At 45.6% G+C, this 27,044-nt stretch overlaps 2 protein-coding genes across 4 annotated transcripts in view; one reads left to right on the top strand and one right to left on the bottom strand.

Annotated features, from left to right (window-relative positions):
- OPHN1 (oligophrenin 1) overlaps positions 1-27,044 on the top strand; it is an 88,691-nt gene that overhangs the window by 25,753 nt on the left and 35,894 nt on the right. The window contains exons 1-12 of one of the 3 annotated variants that reach the window (XM_087940897.1): positions 7,061-7,287; positions 7,733-7,828; positions 9,591-9,652; positions 10,719-10,790; positions 14,550-14,651; positions 15,851-15,961; positions 16,982-17,086; positions 18,262-18,391; positions 20,588-20,688; positions 22,009-22,103; positions 23,532-23,610; positions 25,982-26,015. In XM_087940897.1, coding sequence (XP_087797023.1) covers positions 9,647-9,652; positions 10,719-10,790; positions 14,550-14,651; positions 15,851-15,961; positions 16,982-17,086; positions 18,262-18,391; positions 20,588-20,688; positions 22,009-22,103; positions 23,532-23,610; positions 25,982-26,015 — 835 coding nt within the window. In that variant the 5' untranslated portion in view covers positions 7,061-7,287; positions 7,733-7,828; positions 9,591-9,646. Of the gene's footprint in view, positions 1-7,060; positions 7,288-7,403; positions 7,579-7,732; positions 7,829-9,590; positions 9,653-10,718; positions 10,791-14,549; positions 14,652-15,850; positions 15,962-16,981; positions 17,087-18,261; positions 18,392-20,587; positions 20,689-22,008; positions 22,104-23,531; positions 23,611-25,981; positions 26,016-27,044 lie in introns of those variants that run through there. The other 2 variants (XM_087940895.1, XM_026703097.2) reach the window with 2 other exon arrangements.
- LOC113453015 (adrenodoxin-like) overlaps positions 1-27,044 on the bottom strand; it is a 216,979-nt gene that overhangs the window by 155,653 nt on the left and 34,282 nt on the right. The gene's annotated exons all lie outside the window — the stretch shown is intronic.

Genomic DNA, 27,044 nt, shown 5'->3' with positions numbered 1-27,044 from the left:
CTCCACCTGCAGGATTCAAGCACTATGGCGCACTCTTCAGCACTGGGTTTGCCTGCAGGCCAGGCCTGCGCAGAGCTGTCTAGGGAGTGTTTGGCTCACTCTTCTGCATCAGGAAAAGAATTCGACACAAGGGATCCACCCGATCTTGCCAGGAAAGCTCACTCACACACACTCTCTCTCTCACACACATACACATGCACACAGGGGTTCAATTGTCAGCAGCAGATCTTTCAAGGATGGGCATTTGTTATTCTTTGAATCATATTTTATTATCCTGTTTTAGAAGAAGGATTATTTTATTCTGAACTTTTCAAAACTACTATTCGTTCATTCGTGTCAGGCCTGCCATTTTGAGCTTCTTCGCATCGCTGGCATCCTGCCATAAAAGGGAAGGGGAGTGGGGAGAATTTGGGTAAATAAAGTTTGGGAATAGGAAGGCAAATGGGGGAGGGGGGTACAAGCTGAAAGAACCAGAGGTGTCAGACCGGAGTAAGCCAGCCAAAGATACCTGGCCTGGGAAGAGAATGCAAAACTGCATTGAGAGGTGCCAAACTTCAAAGCATTTCCCAAAAGACCGAAAAGGAATCTTGTTGGACACTGATGAACCGGTCAAAGGAGGAGGGTCAGGGGAGAAAGTGTAACTAACTTTTGGGCATGAATGCTCGGATCTAGATTTACTTTCACTGCAACCGCTTAACTTTAGTAAAAGAACCTATCCAGGGGTGGGATTCATCTGGTGATATTACTGGTTCAGTGACTACGTTTTGTGCACGTGTGCATCTGTCTGCTGTGCTAAGTAGCCGGTTTCTTGGTGCAGCCCCTCCAGAGGGGTGAGGCTCCCTCCCTGCGAGCCATCGGGCTGACGTCCGCTGCTCCTGCCTTTCCTCTGCCCTACATGTCCTTGGATCTGGTGCAGGAAGGTAGCTCCTCTTCCTCACCTTCCCTAACCAGCTGCCCCTGAGTGCTCCTTTCCCACCTGAAGCCTCAGGGCTGCCCTGCTCCTTCAGCCAAATCCCACTCGGCCAGCTGCCCTCCTGCGATTGATCCATTCTCCTCTGGCGTGGCCTCGGGAGGGGTCCTCATCATATTATTGATTTACCACAGGGCACGTCCACGGCACCTTTCTAGAAAAAGATAAAAATACCAAATATGTAACATAAAATCTAAACTACATGTCTAAATTACAGATATAACTTTTTGCTTCATTTGTCACAGCCAGGAAATCAGCAGAGTCTCCGTTATAGCTTCCATTTTGGCACTCAACATATCTGTAGATTTTTTTAAATATCCCATTTCATATCCAACCGATTTGGATTTAGTTCTGGCAGTCTGGTTTTGTTTAATATTAAAAAAAATACCCAATTTCTATAACCTTAAAATTGTACCCCATGTTTCACTTCTAAGGAAACATAACTTTAGCTTAGCCCCCGATGAGCTATATTTGTGCCTCTACCTTTTCTCCTTCTGCAGAAGAGGCCAATTCTCTCTTCCCTCCATTGGGACGGAATGAATTTCAGCTGCTGGGTATTTTTTCAGCACCGAGTGGCGCAATAGCAACAGGAAGGGGGGGACCTGCCGTTGGGTTCTCCTCTCCTTCCAGCAACCAAATTTCCCGAGGGCGACCCTCTCTTCAGGGGGTCAAAAAAAGGTTGGGGTCAGAATCCGCCTTTTATAAAACCACAGGGGGCAGGCAGTAGAGATCTGCATCCCAGCGCCTGGGGAGAACCGGGTGAGGTAAAGAGAGTGGGGTGTAATGGTTACAGCATCAGGGAGGGTGAAGCAGGTCCATTTCTCGGGAGGGGGGAGGGATTCCGGGCCAGTCCTTCCCTCCTGCTTGATCGGCCCATCCCTCACTTGGGTGGGGGTGGAGGACTCCGCCTCTGTTCCTTCCCAGCAACCAGTAGTTGGTTTCCTGTGCTGCAGAAGGGGTCATGGGGGGGGGGGTGTCAGTATGAAGAGAGGAAGGCCATTTAGTTTTTTAGTTTTTAAATTGATTCCCTTGACCCCAAATGCTGATTTTCTCTCTGGAGTGGGTTGAAAGAGTATCTTTTCCTTCTGCCACTCCTGAATTAATTTCATTGGACGGAGCTCTAGCTTTGTAAGAGAAGAGAAAACCTCTTTTGGTTCTCTGTCTCCATCTGGCACGCGTCCTGCCAGTGCCTCTGTATAATTTGCTTGATTTCTAAGTATCCAACTCAGTTAGTTCTCCCAGTTGCAGTCCTTGTGATTAGCGCGAATGAAGGTGTCTTTCTCCCTTAGTAACCGTCGTCCTGATAAAACACGGTATCTATTAGGATAAGAATGAACCTCCCCTTCCTGAATTTTGACATTCTTGTTCCTTATCCAGCTCATAATTGATGAGGAAATTGGAAATAAGATTTTCTTTTAGATTAATGGTAGCTTAATATGAGCATACAGTAGATCTTTGCTTCCTAAAGTGAGTTAAACCCAATTCTAATTGACTCAGGACAGCTCCATAAACTAGGGTTTGTTTATGTCTTGTTGCAGTTGGCTTCTACTTCAAATTAAGTAATGCTTGTCAATGACATGTAGTCTGTACCAGACATAAAGTCTGATCTAAAAATCAAAGTAAAAGCACCAACTCCTACAGGAACAAGGGGGTGGAAGAGAGTGTAGAAACCCAACGATTCAGGAATGTCCATACTTCAAACTGTACACAAAGCTTCATTAGTGTGTGGAACCACGAGATGTGATGTTGGCTACTCTGTTTATTGGTTACAGCAAAGCACTTTGCAAATGTGCATTTATTAATAATGTGACTGAAGATTTTGGAGCTCATTGCAGAAATTAATATTCTGAGTAAGAACTAGATGTAATGTGGAGATAGGGAAGAAAGAAAAATCAATGAAAAAATGTTCATCATAAGGCAGAATGAAGGGATGCGCATCAAGGACTTTTAACAGATTAATGAACAGATAATCAGAGTTGGAAGGAACCTTGTAGGTCATCTAGTCCAACCCCCCGCCCAAGCGGGAGACCCTACACCATTTCTGACAAATGGCAGTCCAATCTCTTCTTGAAAGTCTCAAGTGATGACACTCCCACAACTTCTGAAGGCAACTTCTATTCCTGGAGTTGACTGCTCTCACTCTCAGAAAGTTTCTCCTTATTTCCAGGTTGAATCTCTCCTTGTTCAGTTTCCATCGATTATTCCTTGTCTGGCCTACAGGCACTTTAGAAAATAGCTAGACCCCTTCCTCCTCCCTGTGGCAGCCCCTCGAATATTGGAAGACCGCTATCATGTCTCCCCTGGTCCTTCTCTTTACTAGACTAGCCAAGCCCAGTTCTCGCAACCGTTCATTGTATGTTTTAGCCTCCAGTCCCCTAATCATCCTAGTTGCTCTTCTCTGTACTTTTTCTAGAGTCTCAACATTTTTTTTATAATATGGTGAACAAAACTGGATGCAGTACTGTAAGTGTGGTCTTACTAAGGCTTTATAGAGTGGTATTAGTACTTCCCTTGATCTTGATTGTATCCCTCTGTTAATACAACTTAGGATTGCATTAGCTTTTTTGGCTGCTGCTGCACATTGTTGGCTCCTATTTAGTTGATTATCCACTAAGACCCCAAGATCCCTCTCACAGTTACTGCTATTGAGCCTGGTTTCACCCAGTCTATATGTGTACTTTTGGTTTTTCTTGCCTAAGTGTAGGACTTTACTTTTCTCTACATTGAATTTCATTTTGTTTAGATCCAGCCCAGTGTTCTAGTCTGTCAAGATCCATCTGGATCTTGAGCCTATCTTCTTGGGTGTTAGCTATTCCTGCCAGCTTAGTATCATCTGCAAATTTGGTAAGTTCCCCTTCTATTCCCTCATCTAAGTTGTTAATGAAGATATTGAAGAGTACTGGGCCTAAGATGGAACCTTGTGACACTCCACTGCTTGCTTCCCTCCATGTAGACTTAGATCCATTAAGGACTACTCGTTGAGTAAGGTTTGCCATCCAGTTGCGAGATCATCTAGTGGTGGTGCTATCTATTCCACTTTTTTTCTAGCTTACTAAGAAGTAGGTTGTGGCCTACTTTGTCGAATGCCTTGCTGAAATCTAAATATATTATGTCCAGAGTATTTTGCTGGTCTACTAATTTAGTCACTGTGTTGAAGAATGAAATAAGATTGGTTTGGCATGATCTGTTCTTAACAAACCCGTGCTGACTGCTAGTTATTAGTTTACTTGTAATGCCTAATCAAAGGACTTAGATGCCTAAGAGATTCAATCTTCCCTGAGTGTTGGGCAGAGATGCTGAGGAACAACGCCTGGCCCCAGGAGGTCTCCAGTAGCTCTACCCCTAATACATCCAGAGATGTCTAGGTTGGGGAAGGCTGCCATTGAGCAAAGATGTGTCCAGATCTTTTGGGTTGGACAGTGGAAAGGAGCTTATCTTCAGATGCAGAGTTGCTGTTGAGCAGAAGATGTAGGCATTGGCACGACTTCCACACTGTGTTGTCACTTTCCACTACCACAAAGTTTGGAGTTGAAGCCGAAACTGCAGGCTGGCCTTGACAGGTCTCGGCCTTCCTTGGACGAAGGCAGCTGAGAAGATCTTATTCTCCCTTTTGGCATATTCATAGCAGGCACACGCAGGGCCAGGTGGGCAAACCTGAATTGGGACATTTGAACAATTCCCTTTTAAGTAGTCAATGGAAGAATTGTGATATCCCTTTATGGAAAGCGATGGCTAACTATTATGAGATGGAGAATGGCCACCTTAGCTAACAGGTTCAGAAGTGGACACTTGTGCCTTCTAGTTGAACTAGAAATGGTGAAAATGCTGGGCTAGGATTAGGGAGACCCGTGTTTTAGTCTTCTGATGAGCACCGGAATACTTAATATGAGCTGCTATTTCTAATTTTACGCCAAGAAGGATAAGAAGCCAAATGGTCGTCCACTGGCATGTTTTAGCTCCGTCTTGCCAAGAGATGGGGCTGTCATGCTTTTGACTCCTACAACTGTGCAGGAAATTTTGGGCACAGAAGCTGCAAACATCGCTCCTAGCAAACTACGAGAGTGAAAAACCAAGCGAAAGGCCCTTCTTAGTGGCTTGACCCGTATCCAGGAAGCCTCTGAGGAAAAGAATAGTCTTCAAGGATTTCAGCAGCCTAGAGAGTTTGAGGAAGTAAACAAGAGTCAAGCGCTCACCAAACCCCGTTCTCCATGCATTATCCCTTGCATCGCATTACCTCGCTTCGTGCCGTGGTCAAACACAATAAACCTGAAGAACGGCCCAGTTGTTCCCGGAACCTTGGAAAAGCCTTGGCTGTCTGAAGGTTCGGAAAATAAGATGAAAAAACCCCGCCTTCTAGTTGGGCTTTCTGGAGAACTCTTCTCTTTTGTGCCCAGCAGAACAAGTGAAAGGAGACGGTAGAAGCTTGTTGGGGACAGTCTGAGGATGAGTTGAGCGGCTGTTGGCTTCAGCATTTGCTCTCTTACCTTTTTATTCCTCCTCCTCCTCCTCCTCCTCCTCCTCCTCCTCCTCCTCCTCCTCCTCTTCAGAGCAACCCGTCTGGGGCTCCGCAGCTCTTCCTGGACACACCCTTATCCAGTTCCTGGGTGCTTTCTGCTGAAAACACTGCAAATTCGATTCTCCTTAAGCTCAGAAAAGCAGTCTTTTTATGTTTGAGAATGCGGCTGTTGGCCATGGGAAGAGACTTGATGTGTGAAAGAACTGACAGGAAGCTCGGACAGGGTCAGTGGGGAGATGAAGGGACATCCAGATCTTGAGTCCTTGTTTTCTTGCAAATCTGTAGGTGTCTTTGTGTGGCCAGTCCCTGAGTCACAGTTCCGCCTACCTCAAAATGTAGATGTATGGTTAAAATAAGGAAGCAGTGGGGAGGGTGGAAAGGGTAAATGATACACACATGGTGTCATTCACGCTGCACTTTTAATTCCTCCTTTAATTCCTGTAATGTTCTTGGTCCATTGCCCTTAATATTGCCCCTGGCTATGCAGGATCTTGCTCAAGGTCCTTTTATTCCTCCTTTCCCGTAGATCCTTCACTCACCTGACCCCAAATAGGCAGAGGTTTATTGGACTGGAGACATGGAAGTCCTGCCTGGCTCCATGGCATTTCCAGGGTAGGGTTTATCCACAGCTCACCCCTATGGCCCTTTGCTTCCTCTTTGTGGTTTGTGGGCCTTCGAAAGAGGCTGAAGAGCCTAAAGGGCCTAAATTCTTTGGATTCTGCTCCGTGAGCCCAGCAGGGCAATCAGAAATTAAAGAGTTTTTTTCCCCTCAGAGTTTTGCTGCCCGCCTTTCAAATCAACCCATGGGCCACCAATGCTGATAAATATGCGGTTCTAGGGAGCTCATCAAAACAGTCGTCCTCTCTCGGTGCTTAAGTCTGAGTTGTTTTTGGTTAGGCAAGTATTTTCCAGACTTCCAGAATGCAAACAAAAAGAAAAAGAAGCTGAGCTTTTAAACACTTTTAGAAATGGTGACCCAAAAGTAAATTAATTATGCTGCCTGCAGATTCAGTTGCCCCGAGAGGGAAGATTAACAGAGGAAGAGGAAGCATCAAAACCATCCCCAATTATTGAGCAAGGGATAAACGTTAAGATTACAAGAAGGGAACATTATATCACTTTATACTGAGGCCCCGCGTGGAATATACCGAGTCCAGTTCTGGTCATTATGACACAAAAACGGTGTTGAGATTCAGGAAAGTGTGCGGAGATGATGAAGGGTCCTTCCAGCCCTGTGACTCTAGATTCTTACGTTTACCTCTTTGAGTTGTTTATGAAAAGTAGGCAGGATACAAAAAAAAATAAGTACGAATAAATAAGACGAATTAATGGCTTGAAAATCCGATCGCTGAACATGAAGATGAAGGGGGAAAGTTCAGGGTCAGGGATAAAAACCATACTGGGAAAAAAATGTGGTTTTGAATGCAAGTATACTTGATGTACAATAAATAAGAGCACATTTTGCTTATAAGGCACAATATCTCCAGTGAAGGGATCAAGGGTGGAGAAAGACGCTTAGTTGGCTGAGAGCCTGCGGGCTTTGCTGTTAAACAGTTTTGCAAGGCCATGGAGTCGGACAACTGTCCTGCAAAATCCAGAACAGCCCTGCCAATCTTTTCCTTCCTTCCTTCCTTCCTTCCTTCCTTCCTTCCTTCCTCCCTCCCTCCCTCCCTCCCTCCTAGACAGACCTATGTTGACCCCCAGCATGGAAATTATTTTTAATGCACACAAAGTCTCTCTTCTGCGTGTTTATTTTAAAACTGGTGAAGGCAGTTTAACAGCCACGGAGAACAGCATGCTGGTAAACATTTACTCTGGTGCCTCTCTCTGAATCCTGATTCCGTTACAGATTGTTTTCATTAAAAAAAGAAAATATTGAGACGCTGCATTGCTATAAAACAGAGCGCCAGCCTTCAATGTAAGATTTATTTCCCAGAACATTGGTTGGCCCCAAAGGCGCTTTTGGCCGGCAGAAGGAAGGAGCTGCATGCAGGGCGTTCCTTGGAAGTTGCAGGGGCCAGCCGGGGCCATGGGCGGGGCTGTGGGTGAAGGGGAGGAGCCAAGACGAGGCAGGCAAGCCAGCTGCCCATTTGTAAGCCGGTGATACTTGGGTGGGCGGGGGGGCGAGGGGGGAGAGAGGGCAAGCTCAGAATCCGTGCTCTGCTTCAGCTATGAGGTTTCTGCAAATTGAGGTGCCCTTCTTGCATACGCGCGTGTGAGACTCTCCTCTTTTTAAACTTTCCCAGATTATTCCTTGGCGGTCCAGAAATTCTCCTTGACGCTCCAGTCCTTCCAGTTTGACTTCATTGGGGACACTCTGACAGATGATGAAATCAACATTGGTAAGTGCTTTTTTGGCCAGCTGCCTCTTTTGCCTCGTCATTTAATGTGCTACTTGAGTAATAAAGTTCTTGGTTGCAATTCAGTTTAGAATACCTCGCGTGAAACCCACCCGGCATACTTGGCTTCCTCTCCATACCTGCCATGCCAGCCCCTCTTATGATGGGCAGATCAGCCGCCGGAACAGTGGAAAAGAGCTCAGATCCAGAGCAGCAGCCCTAGATTAGGCCAGCCAAAGTTTCACTGGAAAGAGGACATTGTTAAGTTTTAAAACTCAAATTATATCTGGCCTTGTTGATAGGTCTGCTAGATTTATGTCTTGTTTTTGCCTGACCACGGGATCCATGGAACAGTTTAGGGAACCCAGCAACAGCTGGATTGTGTATTTCCAAGAATGGGACTCTCCCGCATTTCGTTTCTCCTTTCCAGCGTGACTTGGGAGGCCCTTAACACAAGGCAGCTTTCTTCTCTTGAAAAAAAAATGTGTTCATGCTCTCACTCCTCTTTTGTTTTAGAAAAAGGAGTTGTATGACATTCTGTCCTGCTCAGAAGGTGGGCTTCTACTTACTTCCATGGCAAGAAAGTAAACCGGAGTGCCTGTTTTAAGAATTCTTTTCCAAATAGTGTGTTTACTATTCACATTTCTTAGCTGATAGGCAACCCAGTTGTATCAGTGATTACTTTGCCTATTAATATTTGAGATGGATCGATGGATCGATGGATAGATGCAAACATCGGATCAGTTCTTTTATTGCAGTATATAGTAAATGTTTGTAAAATCATGCAGAATTTATATTTGGGAGAAGAATAAGCAGGAAAAAGTGAAGGTGTGAACAGTCAGGGCAGCTGCAAAGTGATGAAACAAGGGAAATGTCAGAAAGCAGCAGGCCTGGGCTGCCCTCCTCCCCTCTCTGCTGAGGGTTGGGACACTCTGAGGATAAGGCAGAAAAACCGAAGGAGGGGAAAATTTTCGATAAATTGCAAAACAGATTTGGCACAGCATAAACATCCAATAGATGATTCCATATTATCCTTTAAGGAAAGGGAAGATTTTATGAGCATTATGCTGGGGAAGGGAAGTTCAATCTTCTGTTGCACTTTTAAATTAAAGCCAAAAGCCAAAAGCCAAGACAGTGGGCTCTGGGTCCAAAGGCAAAGATGGTTTGACCCAGATTTCAGGCAGTCTTAAAATTATCATGTGGTAGAAATGCATCCTTTGGTTCCAGTGGGCAGTTGTTTTGGACATGGGAGACGTGGGACACACCGCTCTTGTTTGCTCGGAAGGTTTTGGGGAGACCCTCTCTTGGTCACAGCTGAATAATCTCTCCTGGCACATCGATAGGATAATCTGCCAAGAAGGCTACACTTTCAGGGTATTACTCCCATGAGGAAGATGCTAAAGGCAAGATGAGGGAAATAGGAAGTACTGTATATCCCCATCCCTTAGAGTCAAGTCTTCATTTGTATCCCACTTTTATTAGTTTTACAAATAACCCAAGGCAACAGACATTTCCCATAACCTTCCTCCTCTTTCTATTTTTCCCACAACCACAACTCTGTGAGGTAGGTTGGACTGAGGGAAAGTGACTGGCCCAAAGTCATCCAAGCTGGCTTTCATAGCTAAACCGGGACTTGAACTCACAGTCTTCTGCTTTCTAGTCTGGTGCCTTAACCCTTTACACCAAACTGGCTCTCAGTTAATCTCTCGATTATTTAATCTCTCAATTAATGTTTTCTCATTAGAGTATTTTCTCTCCTTTTCAGCTGAATCCTTTAAGGAATTTGCTGAGCTGCTCCAAGAGGTGGAACTTGAGAGGTCCATGATGGTAAGGACATTTCTTCTTCCTCCTTAGTCAGAAGTAGGTTGAGGATCCAGAAAAATGGGACTCAGCCTCATCATTGCATGACCCAAAGGATGCTTGGTTTGGGCCCAGCATGCCGTGTCATGTTGAATCTTGGGAACTGTAAATCTTGGCTTATGGTATAATCTGTGCAGTGGTGGTTTATTTGACCAACTACAATCCTAACTTAATAGGTTGCACGATCCATGTTTGGTTCTAAATCCGGCCACAACAAGATGAATAATAGCTACAATAATGCAACTTCTAACATAGGGCCCTTGCAGAATTCCCTGCTGGACAGGAGTCAGTAAGGATCTACCCCATTTTAACAAGTTACTTCTTTCCATGGGTTTTCTGGGATTCTGTATATTTCATTCCTAATTATTGGATTCCTTCATTAACACATCTTAATTGCTGTCGGTATTTCTTGTGGGGGTTTTAAATCAAGCAGTTGCACGATAAATACATAAGTACACAATAAATATGTCCATTTCCCTTACAAAGCTGTATGTCCTCTCTCTGTCAGGTTTCACCCCTCTTCTTTTACTTCAGTTGAGTTCAGGGCACAAAACTTCAAAAAAAAAAAACTCCCTTCCAGGGGACACTGAGCAGTCCAAGATTTTGGAGGCTTTAAGGAGAGGCTTGATCTGGTATAGAGCTCTTGGCCACTGATGGTTTTTGTCTGAGGTCTCCAAATTGGAGAGGGTGGTTTCCTGAGAGCACACATCACATTACGCAAAGCCCATTGCACCATATCATGATTTCTGTTACTTCTTTCCACGATTAGCTTTTAATACTGTTTCTTGAAAAGACCAAAGTAGCTGGTCTCACATAACAAACTAATCCAGAAGAACACTTAGTTTGAGGTGAGAACCAGGCCAAACTCTGCTCGTGTGAACTCTCATTTCCCACGAGTTCTTCTCTAGTTCTGCAGAGTTTCAAATGAGTTACTTCAGAATTAGTTCTGGAGCACAGTGGAAGACCAAATGCATGATTTAAAAGGTTCAGTGTTGTTGCCCTATTTATTATTTATCTACCTTTTTCCTCACAGGTGCAAAATGCCAGTAATTTATTGATCAAACCTCTGGAAAAATTCCGTAAGGAGCAAATTGGATTCACCAAAGTAAGTTCTGCGTCTAATCCAGAGGTGGCATTCAGCAGGATCTGACCAGTTCTGGAGAACCGGTAGCGAAAATTTCAAGTAGTTCGGAGAACCGGCAAATCCCATCTCTGATGGGAGATTTTATAGTATCCTTCCCCTGCCATGCCCACAGAACCGGTAGTAAAAAAAATTGGAATCCCATTTTATTTGTAACGTAACTATTAAAATGAGACTGATTTTATTCTTCTGTGATTTTCAAGCTCATTCAAAGTATCTCCAGCCACTTCCTTAAAAAAATAAATAAAAAAAAATGCAGAGTAATGTCTCGGATAGCTACATATGTTAGCCGTGATATATTTTTATAATTTTAAAAATTAGGATGTTATGACTTTGCACTTTCCATATTGTGAGCTAGGAAATAGTGTCCTGTGCAAAGAGTACGAATATTGTAAGATAGCGGAAGAAATACAAACTTCTTTGGATTGGCCTTCTGAGGAGTCACATCTCTGATTATTTGTTAAATGCCCCTCGTTACTCAGTTGAGAGTGAGTCTCTCATTCGAGGAACTCTTTGCAGATGAGGGACCCTTCCCACTTCCAGCCTCCCTGTTTGGGCCACGGACAGAGGGGCATCCCCTTCCTAAAATCTGGGCCTTGCTGGATTTCAGGGTGAGGAAGAAAGTACAGAGGCCTCCTTCTCTCTCTTTGGGTACCACATTGTTTATCTCTTTTTAATTGGGGGGCTGCCACGACATGGTTCCTGCAATGTCTAGAAAAACGAGGCGATGGTGATGGAAAGTGGGGTGCAGCAGCAGCAGTCTGTAAATAGGCAGACGGGGAATGGAAAGCAGGGGACGAAGCAAAACTTGGTCCCAAGAATTTGAGCGAGACGGTCCAGAAGATTACCTTGTTGTTTTTTTTAAACCAGAACTAATCATGGCCATAAATAAGGTCTTGTTGTAAACATTTTATAAATGACATCTTAAAAATGATGGATCGTTGCATTCTTGGCACAGAAAAATACTTTCCAAACCTCCATAATGATTAATTGACCTGGACGTGGTAGAGCTCCCAGTGGTTTCTCCAAGGTTCTGCCTGCTTCATTGCTACTCAGATGAAAAGATGGAAGAAAATAAACAAGGGAAGAGTCTGGCTGGAGAATGGCTTGGAGGGGCTCTTCTATTTAAAAGGAATTCTACACCTCTCTCTCCCTGAAGAATTAATCTGTTTGGGTCAAATCAAACCAAAACATACTTTTTACTAAAAATAATTGTGATTTGAATCTCCTCAGTGTGTGAACAAATTGTGGTGGAGATAACTAAAGTAAACCTTCCTGGTTAATGATTCGTCCGGATGACCCCGGCACCTGCCGCAGGTCTCCTTTTCCCAACGATTTCTCCTTTGTGGTAGCTGCTCGATTCCTTTGGGGTTTTTTGGTGGTGGGGGTTCTATATAAGGTCCCCTCTTTAGTAGGGCAGTCCTTGGCCTTGAAGGCGGCCTGTTCCTCATGTGGTCCATCGCTCGGGTGGGATGGGGGTGGGGTCAGCAGTTCCCTGTGGTTGGCTAGTACGGGTGACTCAGGAATGCTGCGTTTTTAGGAAGAGGATCTGATTTACAGGATCCCTCGATTTAGTCATGTGGCGCAGAGTTTAGAGGCTCCAAGTTGAGGATGACAGCCTTGGGCACAACCCCAGACACAAACGGGCTGCCTATGACTAGAAATGGCAGGCAGCAAACCAGGGAAGCCGTGTAATGCTCTCAGCCTCACATGTTTAATATTCAAGGAAAGGAAAGGCAATGCAGAGCAACCGGCAGCCCATTTGCAAATGCAGGTTGCGCCTAAGGTAGAAATCTGGGTGAGAGGCGGAGTCAGGAACGGGAGCCATTCTGAGGCGAGCGCTGCCCGTGTGCCCTCCCAGCCACCACAGAGCTTTTGCTCTCAGCCCAAAGGCTGAGAAATGATGAAGGACACTCGTGTCCTCTCCCTTCTAAGGGTGAGGATCACTCTCACGGGTCTCACCACAGCTCTCTCCCTACAGGGACTGCCGGTCGTTGCTCAGAAGATGCGACGGGAGTGTCTTTTCTGGCCAACACCTTTCATCAGAAGTCATAAGCTTTTGTGAGCAGCAGCTCATTTCGTCAGATGAATCGAGTGGCAATAGTGTTGAATTAAATCCAGCGTTGTTCATCTGAGGAAAAGCACTCACAAACGCTTATGCCTTTTAATAAAATATCTTGGTTTCAACAAGTGAATAGACTCCTGATTCTGGGCTACCACAGACTAGCATGGCTCTCTCCTGATTCACAGCTCTTCTTTTAAGCAAATACTGAGGTAGACCAGGTATCTGCTTTCTTTTATCAGATTAAAATCTGCTTTCTTTTATCAGATTAAAACCTAGATATTCTTTATAAAATGGCAACCCTAACCTTTGCGATTTTTAAAAAACTAATTGGCCTTATCAGATAGCTGCTTGTAAAGTGAAAATATAATGACATATTGCACATATTTCCTATGTGACTATGGGAAATATAATCTGTAGAAGAAAAGTATTTTATTTCATGGAGTGGTGAGAAATCTGGGCCATTTTGGGACACCGATAGAGTTTTGATCATGAGAGTCATATGTGATAATGACACTCATTTTTCTTTGGAAAAACTTCTATTAAGAAAATTGGTGGTAAATTGCAAAGTTTGTACAAAAGCTGAGATCATGACTTTAAATGGGCTGTAATGCATTTTTACTTGATAGAATCCATGTCAGAATTAAAACATGTAATATATTTTTTATCAAAAGCTCAAAAATACTTTTAAAGTGGACATTTCCAGAATATTTGAAGCATGGACTAAAGAAATAAAATTCCTCAAAGTCTTGTCAGTGGATTTATGATCTTTAAAATGGTAAAATAGTGTCTGCAGATCTAAGATTCAGGTTGATTCATCACAAATTGTATTTAGGGCAGATTGGAGTCCTTGAAGAACATATTTGAAAGGATGGATATCAGATTTTCTACCCTAGACAGATAAAAAAATTGCAGGTTCCTTGACCCACATGATATAGTTGTGTGATCAGTTGGCGTCTTTTTTTGGGATGGCATGTTCATGTATAGAAGCAGGTTTGTGGGAAAATTTTTATGTTAACCCAAAGTTGTATAGTAGGCCAGCATTTTAACCACTACACTATACTGGGTCTCATATCATAGTCTGTAATGTCTATGAAGTCTATGGTTTAATATCAATAGAAAGCAAAATTCACATAGAACCGTCTAAGAGTTTAAAAGTTCATTTGTTAACAATCTGCATAATTTTGTTATTAATCTGTTATTCTGTCACTTTAATGATTCCCAGACTGAGTGCAGTTTAATGTTTTATACTGGGTCTGTGTTAGAAATAAACTGTTTTTGTGCACAGCAGAATAAACAAGGTGAGATACAGAAGATAGGCTTCAGTTCAGATTTGCTCATGGACATTCTGGGCAAAACTAATAGGAAAAACTTAATCTGAGAATCCTCCATTCACAGCGCTTATTGCCTAAGTTCAAACGTAATTGACTGTGTGTGTAAACCAAAACACTGTTACATTTGGGGCTTGAGGAGACATTCCCCAGTCAGAAATTGGGATTATATGAAAATAATATTAGCAAAGCCTTTGAGCAAAATCGGAACAATTTTTCTTCCTCTCCGAACATCCAGGTTTTTAACAGGTCGGGTGAATTCTGTTTTTGGCTCTTCCATTTGTGCTCAGTAGATCCCAGTAGAAGTTTGTGCAAATTCTCTTTCCGTAGGAAAGGAAGAAGAAGTTTGAGAAGGATGGGGAGAAGTTTTACTCCATGCTGGACCGCCACCTGCATTTATCTTCCAAGAAAAAGGAGTCTCAACTGCAAGAGGTAAAAGAGGGTTGGGTGACGGCTGGGTGGCAGTCAGAGAACTTGGATTAGGAGAAAGGCACCTTCGTGTAGCCCAGCAGCTCAAGGTACCTGTCTGTGGTTTATTTATGTCTGACCTTGATTGCTATAAGAAATCGAGACCCAAAATGCGTCGCTCTGCATTTTCCCCATGCTTCTTGTTCCTTTTCTGCTTGCCAGGAAGTTTTCTCCCACTCCTGAGTTGTCCCACCTGTGGACCAGGCCCACCGACTTGGCTGCCTTGTGGTTCCCCACCACCACCACAGTTACCTCTTGAACTGATAGAACAGGCCACAATCATACAGATATTGCACTCATTACATCTGCTTATTTCTGGCCAGCAAAAGCATTCTGGACTTCACCTTTTATCACCAGTGGTGGGCCAGAAAGGAACAAGAGCCGTCTCTGCAACAACAACCTTTGTCAGTTAGACACTTGACAGTGAGTCAGCCAGTGAGTCCTGCTGGCTAAGAGTGGACCAAGCCTGGATTTGGCCAGTCTTGGCCCAACACCTCCCTCCGCCTTTGCCTGGCTTCTGAGTCCGTGAGCAGGGCCTAGAGCTTGGACCCAAGTTGTAAATGAGTCTCTTCATGAGGACAGTTTGGAGAGCCAGTTTGGTCTGGTGGTTAAGGCTCCAGGCTAGAAAGCGGGAGGCAGTGAGTTCAAGTCCCACCCTTAGCCATGAAAGCCAGCTGGATGACCTTTGGCCCATCTCGTTCTCTCAGCCCAACCCACCTCACAGGATTGTTGTGGGGGGAAAGAGGAGGAGGAGGAGGAGGTGTATGTGTTCACCGTCTTGAGTTATTTGTAAAGGTAATAAAGGTGAAATAAAAATTCACAAACTGGCAAAACCTATGTGTTCAGTAACAGAGACTAAAGTTGAACTTTGTATTCACTTTCCCCCTCTTTGTTATGTAAAGTATTGTTCATTAGCACACTTGAATGGACGCTTTGAAATGAATGCAAGTCTCAAATAGGAATTCTGGCTAGTATAGCTAATACAATTTGTTCTTGGGAAACAATTCAAAACACATGGTGTTTTCTGTTCTGGGGTATTTTCCTCCCCGGGCTCTCATTCTACTTTTAGAAATAGCGTTCAGCTACTCATAGATTTATAGCTTCCTTAATTTCAGCAGGACAATTGTGTAGCATTTATTTATTTTTTCTTTTTTTCTCTTCAGGCTGATTTGCTGGTTGATAAAGAGCGACACGTTTTTTTTGAATCTTCCCTGGAATATGTTTACCAAATCCAAGAAGTGCAAGAGAGCAAGAAATTCAGTATTGTGGAGCCTGTAAGTCTGACACACACACACACACACACACACACACACACACACACACACACACACACCAGCCTTTTATCTGATCCCAGTTTAAAGGGAAGAGAGATATTCTGTAATTGAGAGGCTACGTTCTAAGGGCAGTCCTTGGCTTAGGGCCCCAAAGGAGTCTACCCATCATGGCCAAAAATTACAACAGTTGTCAACACATGACTGGCTAGATTTTATAATCTTTTAAAAGTTGTATTGGAACTTCAGAAGTGGCTGATAAGTACCTTTGGGGTGGTCTGTCATAATTTTGAACAGTATCTGGTCATAAGTAGAAGACCCGGTCTTGCTCTTTAGTGTAAGCCTTTACAGTGTTTGTAATGCTTTTATTCTTAAAGAGAAAGGAAAGGAAAGGAAAGGTGAAAAAAGTAAATAGTTTTTTTTTTATGAAGGTGAAATTGGCCCTCAATAATCTATTTCATTTTGCTGTTAATAGAAATTGAGAGTTTCTCTTGGCTGTAAAGTGATCAAAAGCCGGAAACTAAAATGTGCAGAGTTTCACACAGAAATAAATAGTTCCACTCCATTTAGAAGTAGTAGAAAATTGGTTCTGTATTCTCTATAAACTTTATAAACTTAAGTCTAAATAAGAAAAGTTGCAAAAGAGGGCTTAAATTTTTTTGGTCCATATCTACCACTACTATTATGTATTCAAACATTGTTGTCCTTGACTTAGAGAAAATGTATAATAAATTATGCAGAATTAAAGGGAAAAATCTATTCCACACAATTGTAGATGCATTTAGTGAGGAAGAGTACAGTAGGTGAACATTAGTTGCTTATGTTTCCTCTTCGGGTGTGAACCTGGTCAGAATCTTTAATTTGTCGGGCGCCTGTGAGGCCCACCAGCCCCGCTTGGCCAGTGTTGAAATCAGGTCCAATTTAGCAGCATGTTCCTCCTCTAGAGGCCCAGTTCCATTTTTGGCATGGTCCATGGCTTTTGCCTGTACAATTTTTAAAATACTATCATTCTTCCCTGCACAGGTGTTGGCTTTTCTTCATAGCCTCTTCACTTACAACAACCTGACGGTGGAGCTCACGCAAGATTTCCTTCCGTACAAGCAACAGCTTCAGCTCAGTTTGCAAAATGTAAGTGAATTGCCAATATCCCCAGTGTCTTCCCTCCTCTTCTGTTTAAGTGGAGAAGCAGCCATTCTTAGTGACACTCTTATTCTCACCACTGACTTTTACGCTTAGGCACATACATTTTAACTCACTTTAAAAAAAAACAACCCACAAGGAATCGGTGATGCCCAGAGGAGTACTTGGTCCTGTTTTCAACCTTTTTTTTAACCTGAGACAGGGATGTCTGAGAAACCCCAACCTGTGGCCTAGATTGATCCACGGGGCCTGATGAATTTGTCTGCCAGAACCACCCTGAGATATCCTGGGCCTTCCCCAAGGGTGGTGGAGGCAGCCAAGGGGTGTCTCTTGGTCAGCCAAGGTCACCAGATCTACGTTGGCAGGGATCCCCACTGCAGCACTTGCCTTCCCTGGAAGAGGGAAAAATTGATCAGAGGGCCCGTCCAGGTGCTGAGCGGGGCCTGTTCCTCCCTTTCTCCAACCTGGGGGAGGGAGAAATGGCTGCCCAGAGAGGAAATCTGGCTGCGTTGGTTCTACGCCGCCTCCTTCAGGGGAAGCTGGTGGGTGTCCGGGCCTCGGGAGCGGGAGACATGCCATCCCTCAAACGAGAGAGCCCGGTTTCAGAACAGCCGTGAACCCAGGCTCTATCCTCTTCCCCCAGGCTCCAGGGAAGGGCAAACTGTGTGTTGCAAATCAAATACGTTGAGCCTCTTTGGATAAACATTCTTCCCAATTGTGCAAAGGTTTTCTTTTGTTTAGTCCTGGGGAAAACAAACCACCATCCCTAAGCAGCGTAAAGGCAGGATGCAAAAAGTATGCCTGGTTGTTTAAGAATTACCCCTTTGGTTAAACCTTTGAACCCCTGTGATTACCCTCCACTTATATTAAAACTCCAGGATGAAAAGCCGGCTCTTCCACTGGTCTCTCTGGAGGCTCATTCTCAAAACAGCCCTGGTGATCTTAGAAAGCGTTACTCACCTTTGCTTCCTGCATATCTCTGCAAAGTCCCCGCGCTCACCTGGCCAGCCTCTGCTTAGAATGGTTGCTAGGCTGGTCCACCAAGATTAGCCGCCTTCTCCGGCTCTTTCGTGGCAGACGGTTGAGGTATCCCACTGGCTGCCTGACCACAAGGGTTTTGCCTCCCAAATACGAATGGTGTCTTTTCTCCCGTTGCTCAATAGACAAGGAATCATTTCAACAGCACTCGTGAAGAGCTGGAGGACCTCAAGAAAAGAATGAAAGAAGCTCCACTGACCTGCAAACTACCTGGCAAGCCAACCATCGAGGGATACCTCTATTCACAAGAAAAATGTAAGAGGCAGAGTTGCTTTTCCGAAGAAGGTTACGCAGAGCAGAATCTAGAAAGCTGTAGAGTGGAAACGAGAGAGTCTCTCCTTGTGGCTATGGCTAAAAGATGCCTTGGATTGAAGGTCTTGGAAATAAGTGGCCGCTGCTCTTCCGCTGCCTCCTGGCAGTCAACGGAAGGTCCCCGTGCCCAGTCCTCTCCAGGTACACCTGTTGGTCAAGCCTTGGCCTAAAACTAATTGAAACGATGATGAAAAATTGGAGGGAGGAGGAAAGGAAACAATTCAAAAATGAACCTGGGAGGTTGGGGCCTTGACTTGCCCAGTTCAAACCTTCAAGCCATGATGATGGTGAGGACATCCGTTCTGCTCTCCATCTTGCACTCCTTCGGGTCCTGCCCCCAAGCACCCCGTTCTCCTTCTCCCCTGACGCTCCTGTCCAAATAGAGGACCACTTGCACCATTTATGGGGATTTCGCTAGAATCCTCACCATTCCTTTCAAAATAAATTACCAAGGAAAGCGAGGAGAAATTAAAATGGAATCGTTCCCTGCTTCCCCGTGTTATGGATAGTCCTCAAATTAGGCCGCTGTTAGGACCAGAGTTCTTGATCCAAAGCGATCTGACTCTCAGGTGATGCTTGATTTTACGACCTTTTTTCCCACTTCCGCCACTGACTTTGCTCCTTGGGTGGGAAGATGGCAAATGGCAATCTTGTGACCCCAGGAGGGTGAAACTGTCATAAATAGACGTGGCCACTAAACGAATAATCCCAAGGGTAGATTGTAAACCATGGGAATTGGAGGAGTCCCCGTGCCTCCCCAGGCTCAACTCCCTCTGCTTGGGATCTGGCAGGGCGGCCCATTGAATGGAGCTCATTCAGAGGGGGCTTCTCTCTCGAAGCACTTGCCCCGGAAGGGTTGGCCCAGGGTCTTCACAAGCTTTCCCGGGAAGGCTGCACCTGGGATGGCGGCCAAAGGAAGCGGCTGTGGGAGACCCACCTGGGGAAGTAGACCCTTCAAGAAGAGGTGCCTTGCTTTTGCCAATGGGAACGTTTCCTGTAGCCCCTAGTGGGCTGTGTTGCCCGTGCTGAATTCTCCAGGGTTTCTCACAATATTCCTCCCGCAAAATGTCTTCGTGTTGGCCTAACGTGGCTAGAATGCCACTGATTTGTGTTGCCTGCCATATTTCTTAGATGTTCCAGCAGTTCCTTTCATCTTCTGCCTTCTTGTTGTTGTTCTTGTTATTATCATATTTTTATCCCACCTGTATTTTTGTGTGTGTTTGTGTGTGTGTAAAATGTCAACTCAAGATGACAAACCTACCTAATCTTCCTGCCACGTATTCCACCACTAGTGCAACCTTGTGAGTGGGCTGGGCTGAGAGAGAGAGAGATTGGCCCAGTCTGTGCCATCCCTACAGTGCAGAATTTCAATATAGTATTTTGAAATGGACAGTTACTATCTGTCTATTGAGATCCTTCAGCATATCAGTTCGAGCTTAGACGCTCCTGTATTCAGATATCTTTTGGAAGGCCTTCTTGTTTATCCAGGATGTAGGATGAATAAGGCCTTAGTAAACTAGGTAAAGGTTTCTCTGCATACGCTACCTGTATAATAATAAGGGAATGCACTCCAGAGTATTCAATTCTAGATTAGCTTTCTTGAGCTCTGTGAATTGTCATTGTCCATGTTAAACGTCAACTCCTCTCCTGGTCATGAATAGAAATGTCGAGCAGTGCTGGGCCCAGGTGTGGCCTTCACCCACAAGCTCTCTTTGGGCATAGTAGTCGTCCTTCTGTGGGGTTGTCTGATAGTGGCGTCATCTAGACCAGTTGTCCTCATTCTGCTAATAAGAATATCATGAGTGTTAATCCATGAGAACAGAGGCCATGCCGTTAGTTAAACTCAACATTGTAACCAGGACCGAAATCAAGGAATCGAGTCAAGTTCTCTCATATTTGGAGCCGAGAGAAGTCGGCAAGGGCCAGGATGCGATAGCTAGCCTGTGGCGTTGGTTTTTTAATCTCCCACCTGGAGAAGTGAGAGAGGCCTACCTGCCATTTGTCTTGTCTTTAGTGCTGGAGACCCAGGCAGCGTTTGAGATGCTTGCATTAGATACTGCAGGTCTTTGGCCGTGGAGAACGGATGTGTGTGTGTGTGTGTGTGTCTTGGGTATTAATTCCTCTCTTGACTTGATGTAGGGGCCCTGGGAATCTCCTGGGTCAAGTACTACTGCCAGTACGAGAAGGAAACAAAGATGTTAAGAATGACACCCATGGAGCAGAAACCAGGAGCGAAACAAGTGAGTAGTGCCTTGCATCAATGGTGGGAAACTGGGCGGAACCTCTGCGCCCCTTTGGTAGCCCTTCACGGACGCTGGGCTCAAACGGCAGCTTGTGGCTTCCCGTGTCCGCTGTAACTTCCTGCTTTCCAGCTGAGATGCACTTGGTTCTATTCATTTGTTTGCGATCTTCACCGAGGGATGTAACTAGTTTCAGAGTGTTTACAGGCAGGCTGGCGATAGTAAGAGTTACAAGGCATCAGTTTGGGGGAACCTTTTCTTAACCGAATGGAAATTCTTTTTTGTGTGTCGGATGTGCATTGTGCCATTTGTCAGAAGAATCATGAACAGCCCCCCGCCCCGATCCCTGCAACCCCTGGCTCCAGCCCTCCAGCGAGGGTGCCTACGCGGCTGTGAATGAGCCCATGGGCGTGGCCAGAAGAAGCTGTAGGCCTCCCGGTTCAAGGCACGGTCCTGCAGTTCTGAAGTCCTGCGTGCGAAGGAAGACGGACTCCATCGACCGGCAGAGAGGAGGCCAAGCCAAGCCAAGGATGACAAAGGACCTCCCGCTCCTGTCACTTTCCACTCCAGGCCTCTTGCCCATCTTGGTGCATCCGACCTGGTCAATTTCTGCTCCTCGGATCAGGGCTTTTGGAAGGAGAGTGGCAAGGTCAGGAGGCCCATCACCGCCATTGCCAGAGCCCAGGGCCACCCAGCCGCCTTCCCCCCACTTCCTCCCACCCAGTTCCCCCTTTCCTCTCTTAGTACCGTTTGCAGATCCACTGGGTATGACTCATACCTGACAAAGAAATGAACTGCAGAATGACCCTCCCGGCCCAGAAGGCCGGCTGCTGCCCTGAACTCCCTCCTCCGTTTCCCCACCTGTCAGGTGCCCCCCTTCCCCAGGTGCCGCTGCCCCGTGTCCCCCTTCACACCTGCCCTGGGGTGCTTTCTCAGGGCCTGCCCAGCGGCCCAGCCCAACCCCATCAAGGAGGGTCCCAGCTAGCAGAACGGAGGCTGCTCCTTCAAGCCAGTGGCAGGACCAAGGCCCCACGGTGACTGCTGGGGGCTCCTGGCAGAGGAATGAAGGCTGGCCAGGAGTCCAGCTGAGAAGGGCTGCGGTGGCCGCATCGGGCAGGCTGCTCTGTCCCGCGTGCTTCCCTGCGAGGAAGAAATGTCGGTTCCTGGTCTTGAGCTTCATTGGCCGAGATCAGACTGAGACGAAGTTGTGCTGTCCCCTTGCAACGGTTGGCTGGCTGAGACGCTTGATGCGTGTTTCTGGAAGCGCCACCTGGCCTGTGGTTGGTACTTCTTTTAAGTGTCGCGTTCTGTTCCTCTCAGGGCACCACTGTACACTTGATTCTGAAGTCCTGCGTGCGAAGGAAGACAGACTCCATCGACAAAAGGTTTTGTTTCGACATTGAGACAGTTGAAAGGTGAGCTAAACGATTGGCAGCTTCGGTCCCGGTGAAATATTGGATGGCTCTTCTTTAAAGATTGTGCAGATGAAAATAAGCTGTAACGAAGGGGTGAAAGCATTTCCTCACTCAGATGAGTGGGAATGCTATTCTCCTTTTTGGAAGGGTTTCCTAAAACCACTCAAACTGGTGCTTTCTGAGTTGATGGGGCATTTCGAGAGGCTCTGCTCAGATACGATGGCAGTAGGGAGGTCGGTTCCCTCTGAGCTGTTGTTGGCATCCAGGTTGGATGGCGGGTTAAAAACCCAGAGCTGCTCGATGAAGTCATGGCAGTGAGGATGATGATAAAATATACGTTGAAAGAAAAAGGGGAGATGGATAGGAAAACGGGTTAAAGTACAGAAAGAAATATGTAGAAACGATTTGATCAATTCAGTACATTTCTTTGAATAGGCTACACGTTTGTTTTCAGTTTCAGATTGAGCTAAAATAGGTGCCTGGCCCTTAGTCCAAGAGGTTCTCGTGATCAAACCGGAGATTGACCCATTTCCTCTGGTTTCATTTGCAGCTGAGCCACGTCCAGATCTGTGCATTTCAGCCCCCAGAGCCTGGCCATGGCTGAGCTTGCGAGAGATAAAACCCATGTATCGAGAAGTAGTTCAATTTGAGAAGCACTGATCTGCTATAACAGGGGGAACAATCATTCCTCGGAAAGAACAAATACTTACCTCCAACTGCTAAAAATGGAAGCATTAGAATACCGGAGAGCGTGAAGGAAGCCTGCCTGTTTTTCTCAGCGTGGGGCCTTCCTAGAGCCTCCCTTGTTTTATCTTTCAGTTGGGTTTTGGGAGTTGTAAGAAAAAGAAAAAGCGATGTTTGAGTTGGCTGTCAGTTTTTCTTTCTTTCTTTTATTTTGTATTTCTTTTTTTTAATATTTTTTATATATATATATATATATATATTTATTTATTTTTTTATATTTTTTTGAAAACAGTTTTATTAATTTTAACAACAAACAAAAACACATAAAACATAAAAACGTCATCCTTTCCTTCATGAGTTTACAGACAGTGTATCGGTCGGTTTACCACTTTTTTTTGTGCATCCATTTCATAGCCTCTATTGTAGTTATATTACCTAATAGCTCCTATTGTCAATCAACAATTATATAGCCTGATATCATTATTAAACAATCATTTGACTATAATTTTATTGATTCATACTTTAATGAGATAACTATAGTTTACTTAATTTATTTTATAGCGAATCATCAAGTCCTACCAAGTCTATCTTAATAAAATTTTATAAAGATAGTATCAAAGAAAAAAAAAAGAAATATGTATTCATTATTTCCTAAAGTTCTAAATATTCTATGAAGTTTGGGACCTTTTTTATCAATGGGTTGTCAGTTTTTCTTTCTTGTCCCCCTTGCTGAATGTTATGCAGGTCTGGTCCCATCACCTTACAAGCTCCCTCGGAAGCCAACCGGCGTCTCTGGATGGAGGCCATGGACGGGAAGGAGCCGGTAGGTATGGCGGGCGGCTCCTGGCCGGAGCAAAGGCTGGTCCTTTTCCTCCTCCCAGAATGGGGAGCTTTCAAGGGGTGGTTCCAGACTGGCAAACTCTCCACAAAGTGTGTTTTTAGCCGATTCTTTTTTTAAAAAATTAAAAAAAATACCCCTTGGCATAGTTAAAAGGGGCCCTTGGGACTCGTTTTCAGCCTGGAGTTGGGGTCATCCAGTGGACATCCATTACGAAGCAAAGCCCTTCTGAATGAAGCTGGACACCAGTGAAGTCCGGTGGGGTCAAGGGAGCAGCTGGCTCCTTAGGACCCCAGGCGCCCTGAGAAGCCCTTCGCAGACCACCCCCCGCCAAAAAAAAAGGATAATTGAGTTGAATTGAGTTAAGACTTTTTAAGACGCCCATGAATGTCCTGGCAACTTTTCACATTTTGTCTTTTTAGCCTTTGCATTGTTCTATCCAATTTCTGGCATGGCCTCTAGAGGAGAACAGGGTAGCCTGACTTCCAGCTGAGCCCGATGGGAGAGGCTGCAAAGGAAACCCAGCCGCCTTCCCAGCCTCAAGGGCTCAGCCTGCCAGGTGGGAGCTTCCCCTTGAATGCCCACCACCCCAGCTTAGCCCCAGGCCTGCCCCTCCCCAGACAGCTGCAGTTCCCCCCATTCCCCCTGGCCTGGCCTGGCTGGCTGTTAGCGCCCTGGCGGGAGGTGCAGGGAATTAAAGCCAACGAACTCAGCCAGAACACGGAGCGCCCTCCCTTTCCAAGGCACCCGAGAATGGAAACCAGATATTAAAACCCCCCAACGTTAAAACCGATGTTACAGGAAAGGTTTCGGCTCCCGTGTTGGGAAGGATGGTGGAGCCCCTGAAGGTTTCTGCTAAAGGCCAAATAAAATTGGACAGGATTATAAACATGGTTTGGAGTTTCAGCCGCCGCCGAAAGGAACAGAGCATGTTTGCCCCCTAAGCAGCCCCCGTTTCCCTTGAGACGCCCCCTGTTGCAGCAGAGCCCGTTGGCGCTTGAGGGGGTCCTACATGCCCTTAAGGAGTCCCCCGTGGCTGAGAAATTCGCTCTCCTGGTTGTGTTTGAGTGAACTTGGTGACTTTAGCCATTTGGTTTTATTATATTGCTTTATTTTGGACTCTTGGTGGAAAGTGGGCTAAAATTCATAATAAAGTTCATAACTGAAAGTTGGAAGCATCTTCATTTTTGTTCATTATGTTGATCATCTGCATAATAAACAGAGTTCTGAATTAATGGAGTTTTCGATTACAGTAAATTACGACATTTATTATTGGCATATTAAAGCACATTTGAAACGCACGTTGTGACTTCTGAAAAAGTCCTCTGCAAATTTTTTCTGAACACAGTTTGCTAGAGATACTTCCCTAAAATAGGATGCTGTTCCTATGATTTTTGAGGTAACTTGAATCTCTGCAAAAAATTACTCCTGGTTTTGCTTAGATTCTTTGCAGCAACTGAGTAAATCATCAGAGACTCTAAACCTTGAATCCTGGCGCATAAATTATGCTCGCCTGATACCGGAGATGAGAAGCCAGGCTCCCAGGAGGGTGTGAGGAAGAAAGATTGCTGTTGTCCAACACCAGGTCTGACCTGCTAGGGAAAGTGGGGGGAGGACTCCTGCGCCAGCACCCAAGTGGATGCTGCCCCCAAGGTCCTGCTGGTTTGCAGCCTCTTCTCGGGCCTGGTGGATTCCAGGTATGGCAGCTGCAGCAGAGCATTCTGGGAAACGGAAGGGACCGTCTCCTCCTCCTCCTCAGGCCCACTGGCAGGGGTGCTGCCCAGAAGCAAGCGCTGCTTTGGGGAGCAACGGCTCTTCTCCTGGGGTGCTGCCCTGTGCCTGGGCAGGGAGGCTGGAGCAGGAGGCCTTCCAGGGGAAGCTGGAATGGAAGACCTGGAAGGGTGGGAGCGGTAGGAAGCCCCCTCCCCACTAGGCTAGAGACCCACAGAGGAAAAAATGGAAGGCAGAGCTGGGCCAATTCATATGAGGAACAGGCCCTTCCCAGCACACGCGCACACACACACACACACACACACACACAGACACAGACACACGTGTGTGTGTGTGTGTGTGTGTGTGTCCAGGTGCCTTTTTTTCCATCTTAAGCATTTAAAGCCTTTCACTGTAATGTGCAACTTGGCAAAGACTTTGCAAAGATGAAAACTAACCCAAGGGCTTATTTTCAAATGACGTTATCTCTGTTTCCTTTCTCTCTCTCTCTCTCTCTCTCTCTCTCTCTCTCTCTCTCTCTCTCTCTCTCTCCCTCTCCCTCTCCCTCTCCCTCTCCCCCCATTCATTTGTCCTGTTGTGCTTTCTGTTGATCCTTATTGACCCCTCCCTGCCCTCCCCTCTTTAGATCTACCACAGTCCCATCACCAAGCAGGAGGAAAGTGAGTATTCGCGGGCTTTTCCCAGCACTGGGGATGCCAAAGGGAGCCGCTCTGTTTCCGAGAGCGCCCCTTGCTGCCCCCTGCTGGTGACATCTCCAGGTTTTGCAACCAAACTTTAAAGTGGGAATGAGCAGCAACGTTTCCAGGCTCAGGAAATGTAAAAGGTTCCAGACAATGAACCTCCTTTAAAAACAAAAAAAAAAGGGGGGGGGGTGTCTTGCCTTTTTGGTGGGGGGAAGGATCCCCCTTTCGTGTCCTTCCATATTGCTCTGACTTCAGGGTCACCGTTTTGAATAGGCTTCCAGAGCCCATCCAGCCGCAGACAATTCGCAGCCTTTGGTTTCTGAAAGGGTCACATTGTCTTGCCCCGTTTCCAAGTTTCAGCTACAAATATCTTGGGGTTTTCTTCAGCAGCTTCATAACTTTTTGATGAGAGCCATACAGTTCCCCTCCAGACTGCGGATGTTTTTGGAAAAGCCGGTCATTGCTCGGCTGCAGGGAAGCCTTAGAAAAGAGGCAGAGCCGCAGTGCTCCTCTTTCGCTTGACGCTTCAAATCCAGCCCTTCTCAGTCCCGGAAAGACGTTTTGCGCCAACCCTTTCTCCACGAAGGTGACTTGGAGTAGTAAAATGCAAGGAGGTCGTAAGAGTGCAGCCCGGAGGTTGCCCACTTCAGCTCCTTCCTTTCTGCGGGATCCATGCCTGAATGAACTCAGCTTAAACATTTGTTCTTAAAATAAAAATCCCCCAAATAGTTAATTGGAAATGTTCATTACAGCCGCTCGATGAGGGCTGGGAAAAAAAACCTAGGTAGCCAGGAGATGCGCAAAGCCACGTCCAACCTGGGATTGATATGCATTGACTCTATCCTATCGTTTATATGCAGCCCAAGGCATTCCCCCTTCCCTTGGGGCAGGCCCACCGGACAGCTGGGCCTCCGTGCTGGAGGGGGTTTCAGCCCCAATTTATTAACTCTGTTGCCCAACACCAATAATGTCCTCTATAGGAATATTTTAATTAGCACCTGTATT

Source organism: Pseudonaja textilis, chromosome 12 (genome assembly GCF_049901715.1).
Source record: "Pseudonaja textilis isolate UNSWEBS1 chromosome 12, rPseTex1.2, whole genome shotgun sequence".
Taxonomy (NCBI): Eukaryota; Metazoa; Chordata; class Lepidosauria; order Squamata; family Elapidae; genus Pseudonaja; species Pseudonaja textilis.
Note: the sequence above shows the minus strand (reverse complement) of the source record. Positions and strands in the feature narration are given on the sequence as shown.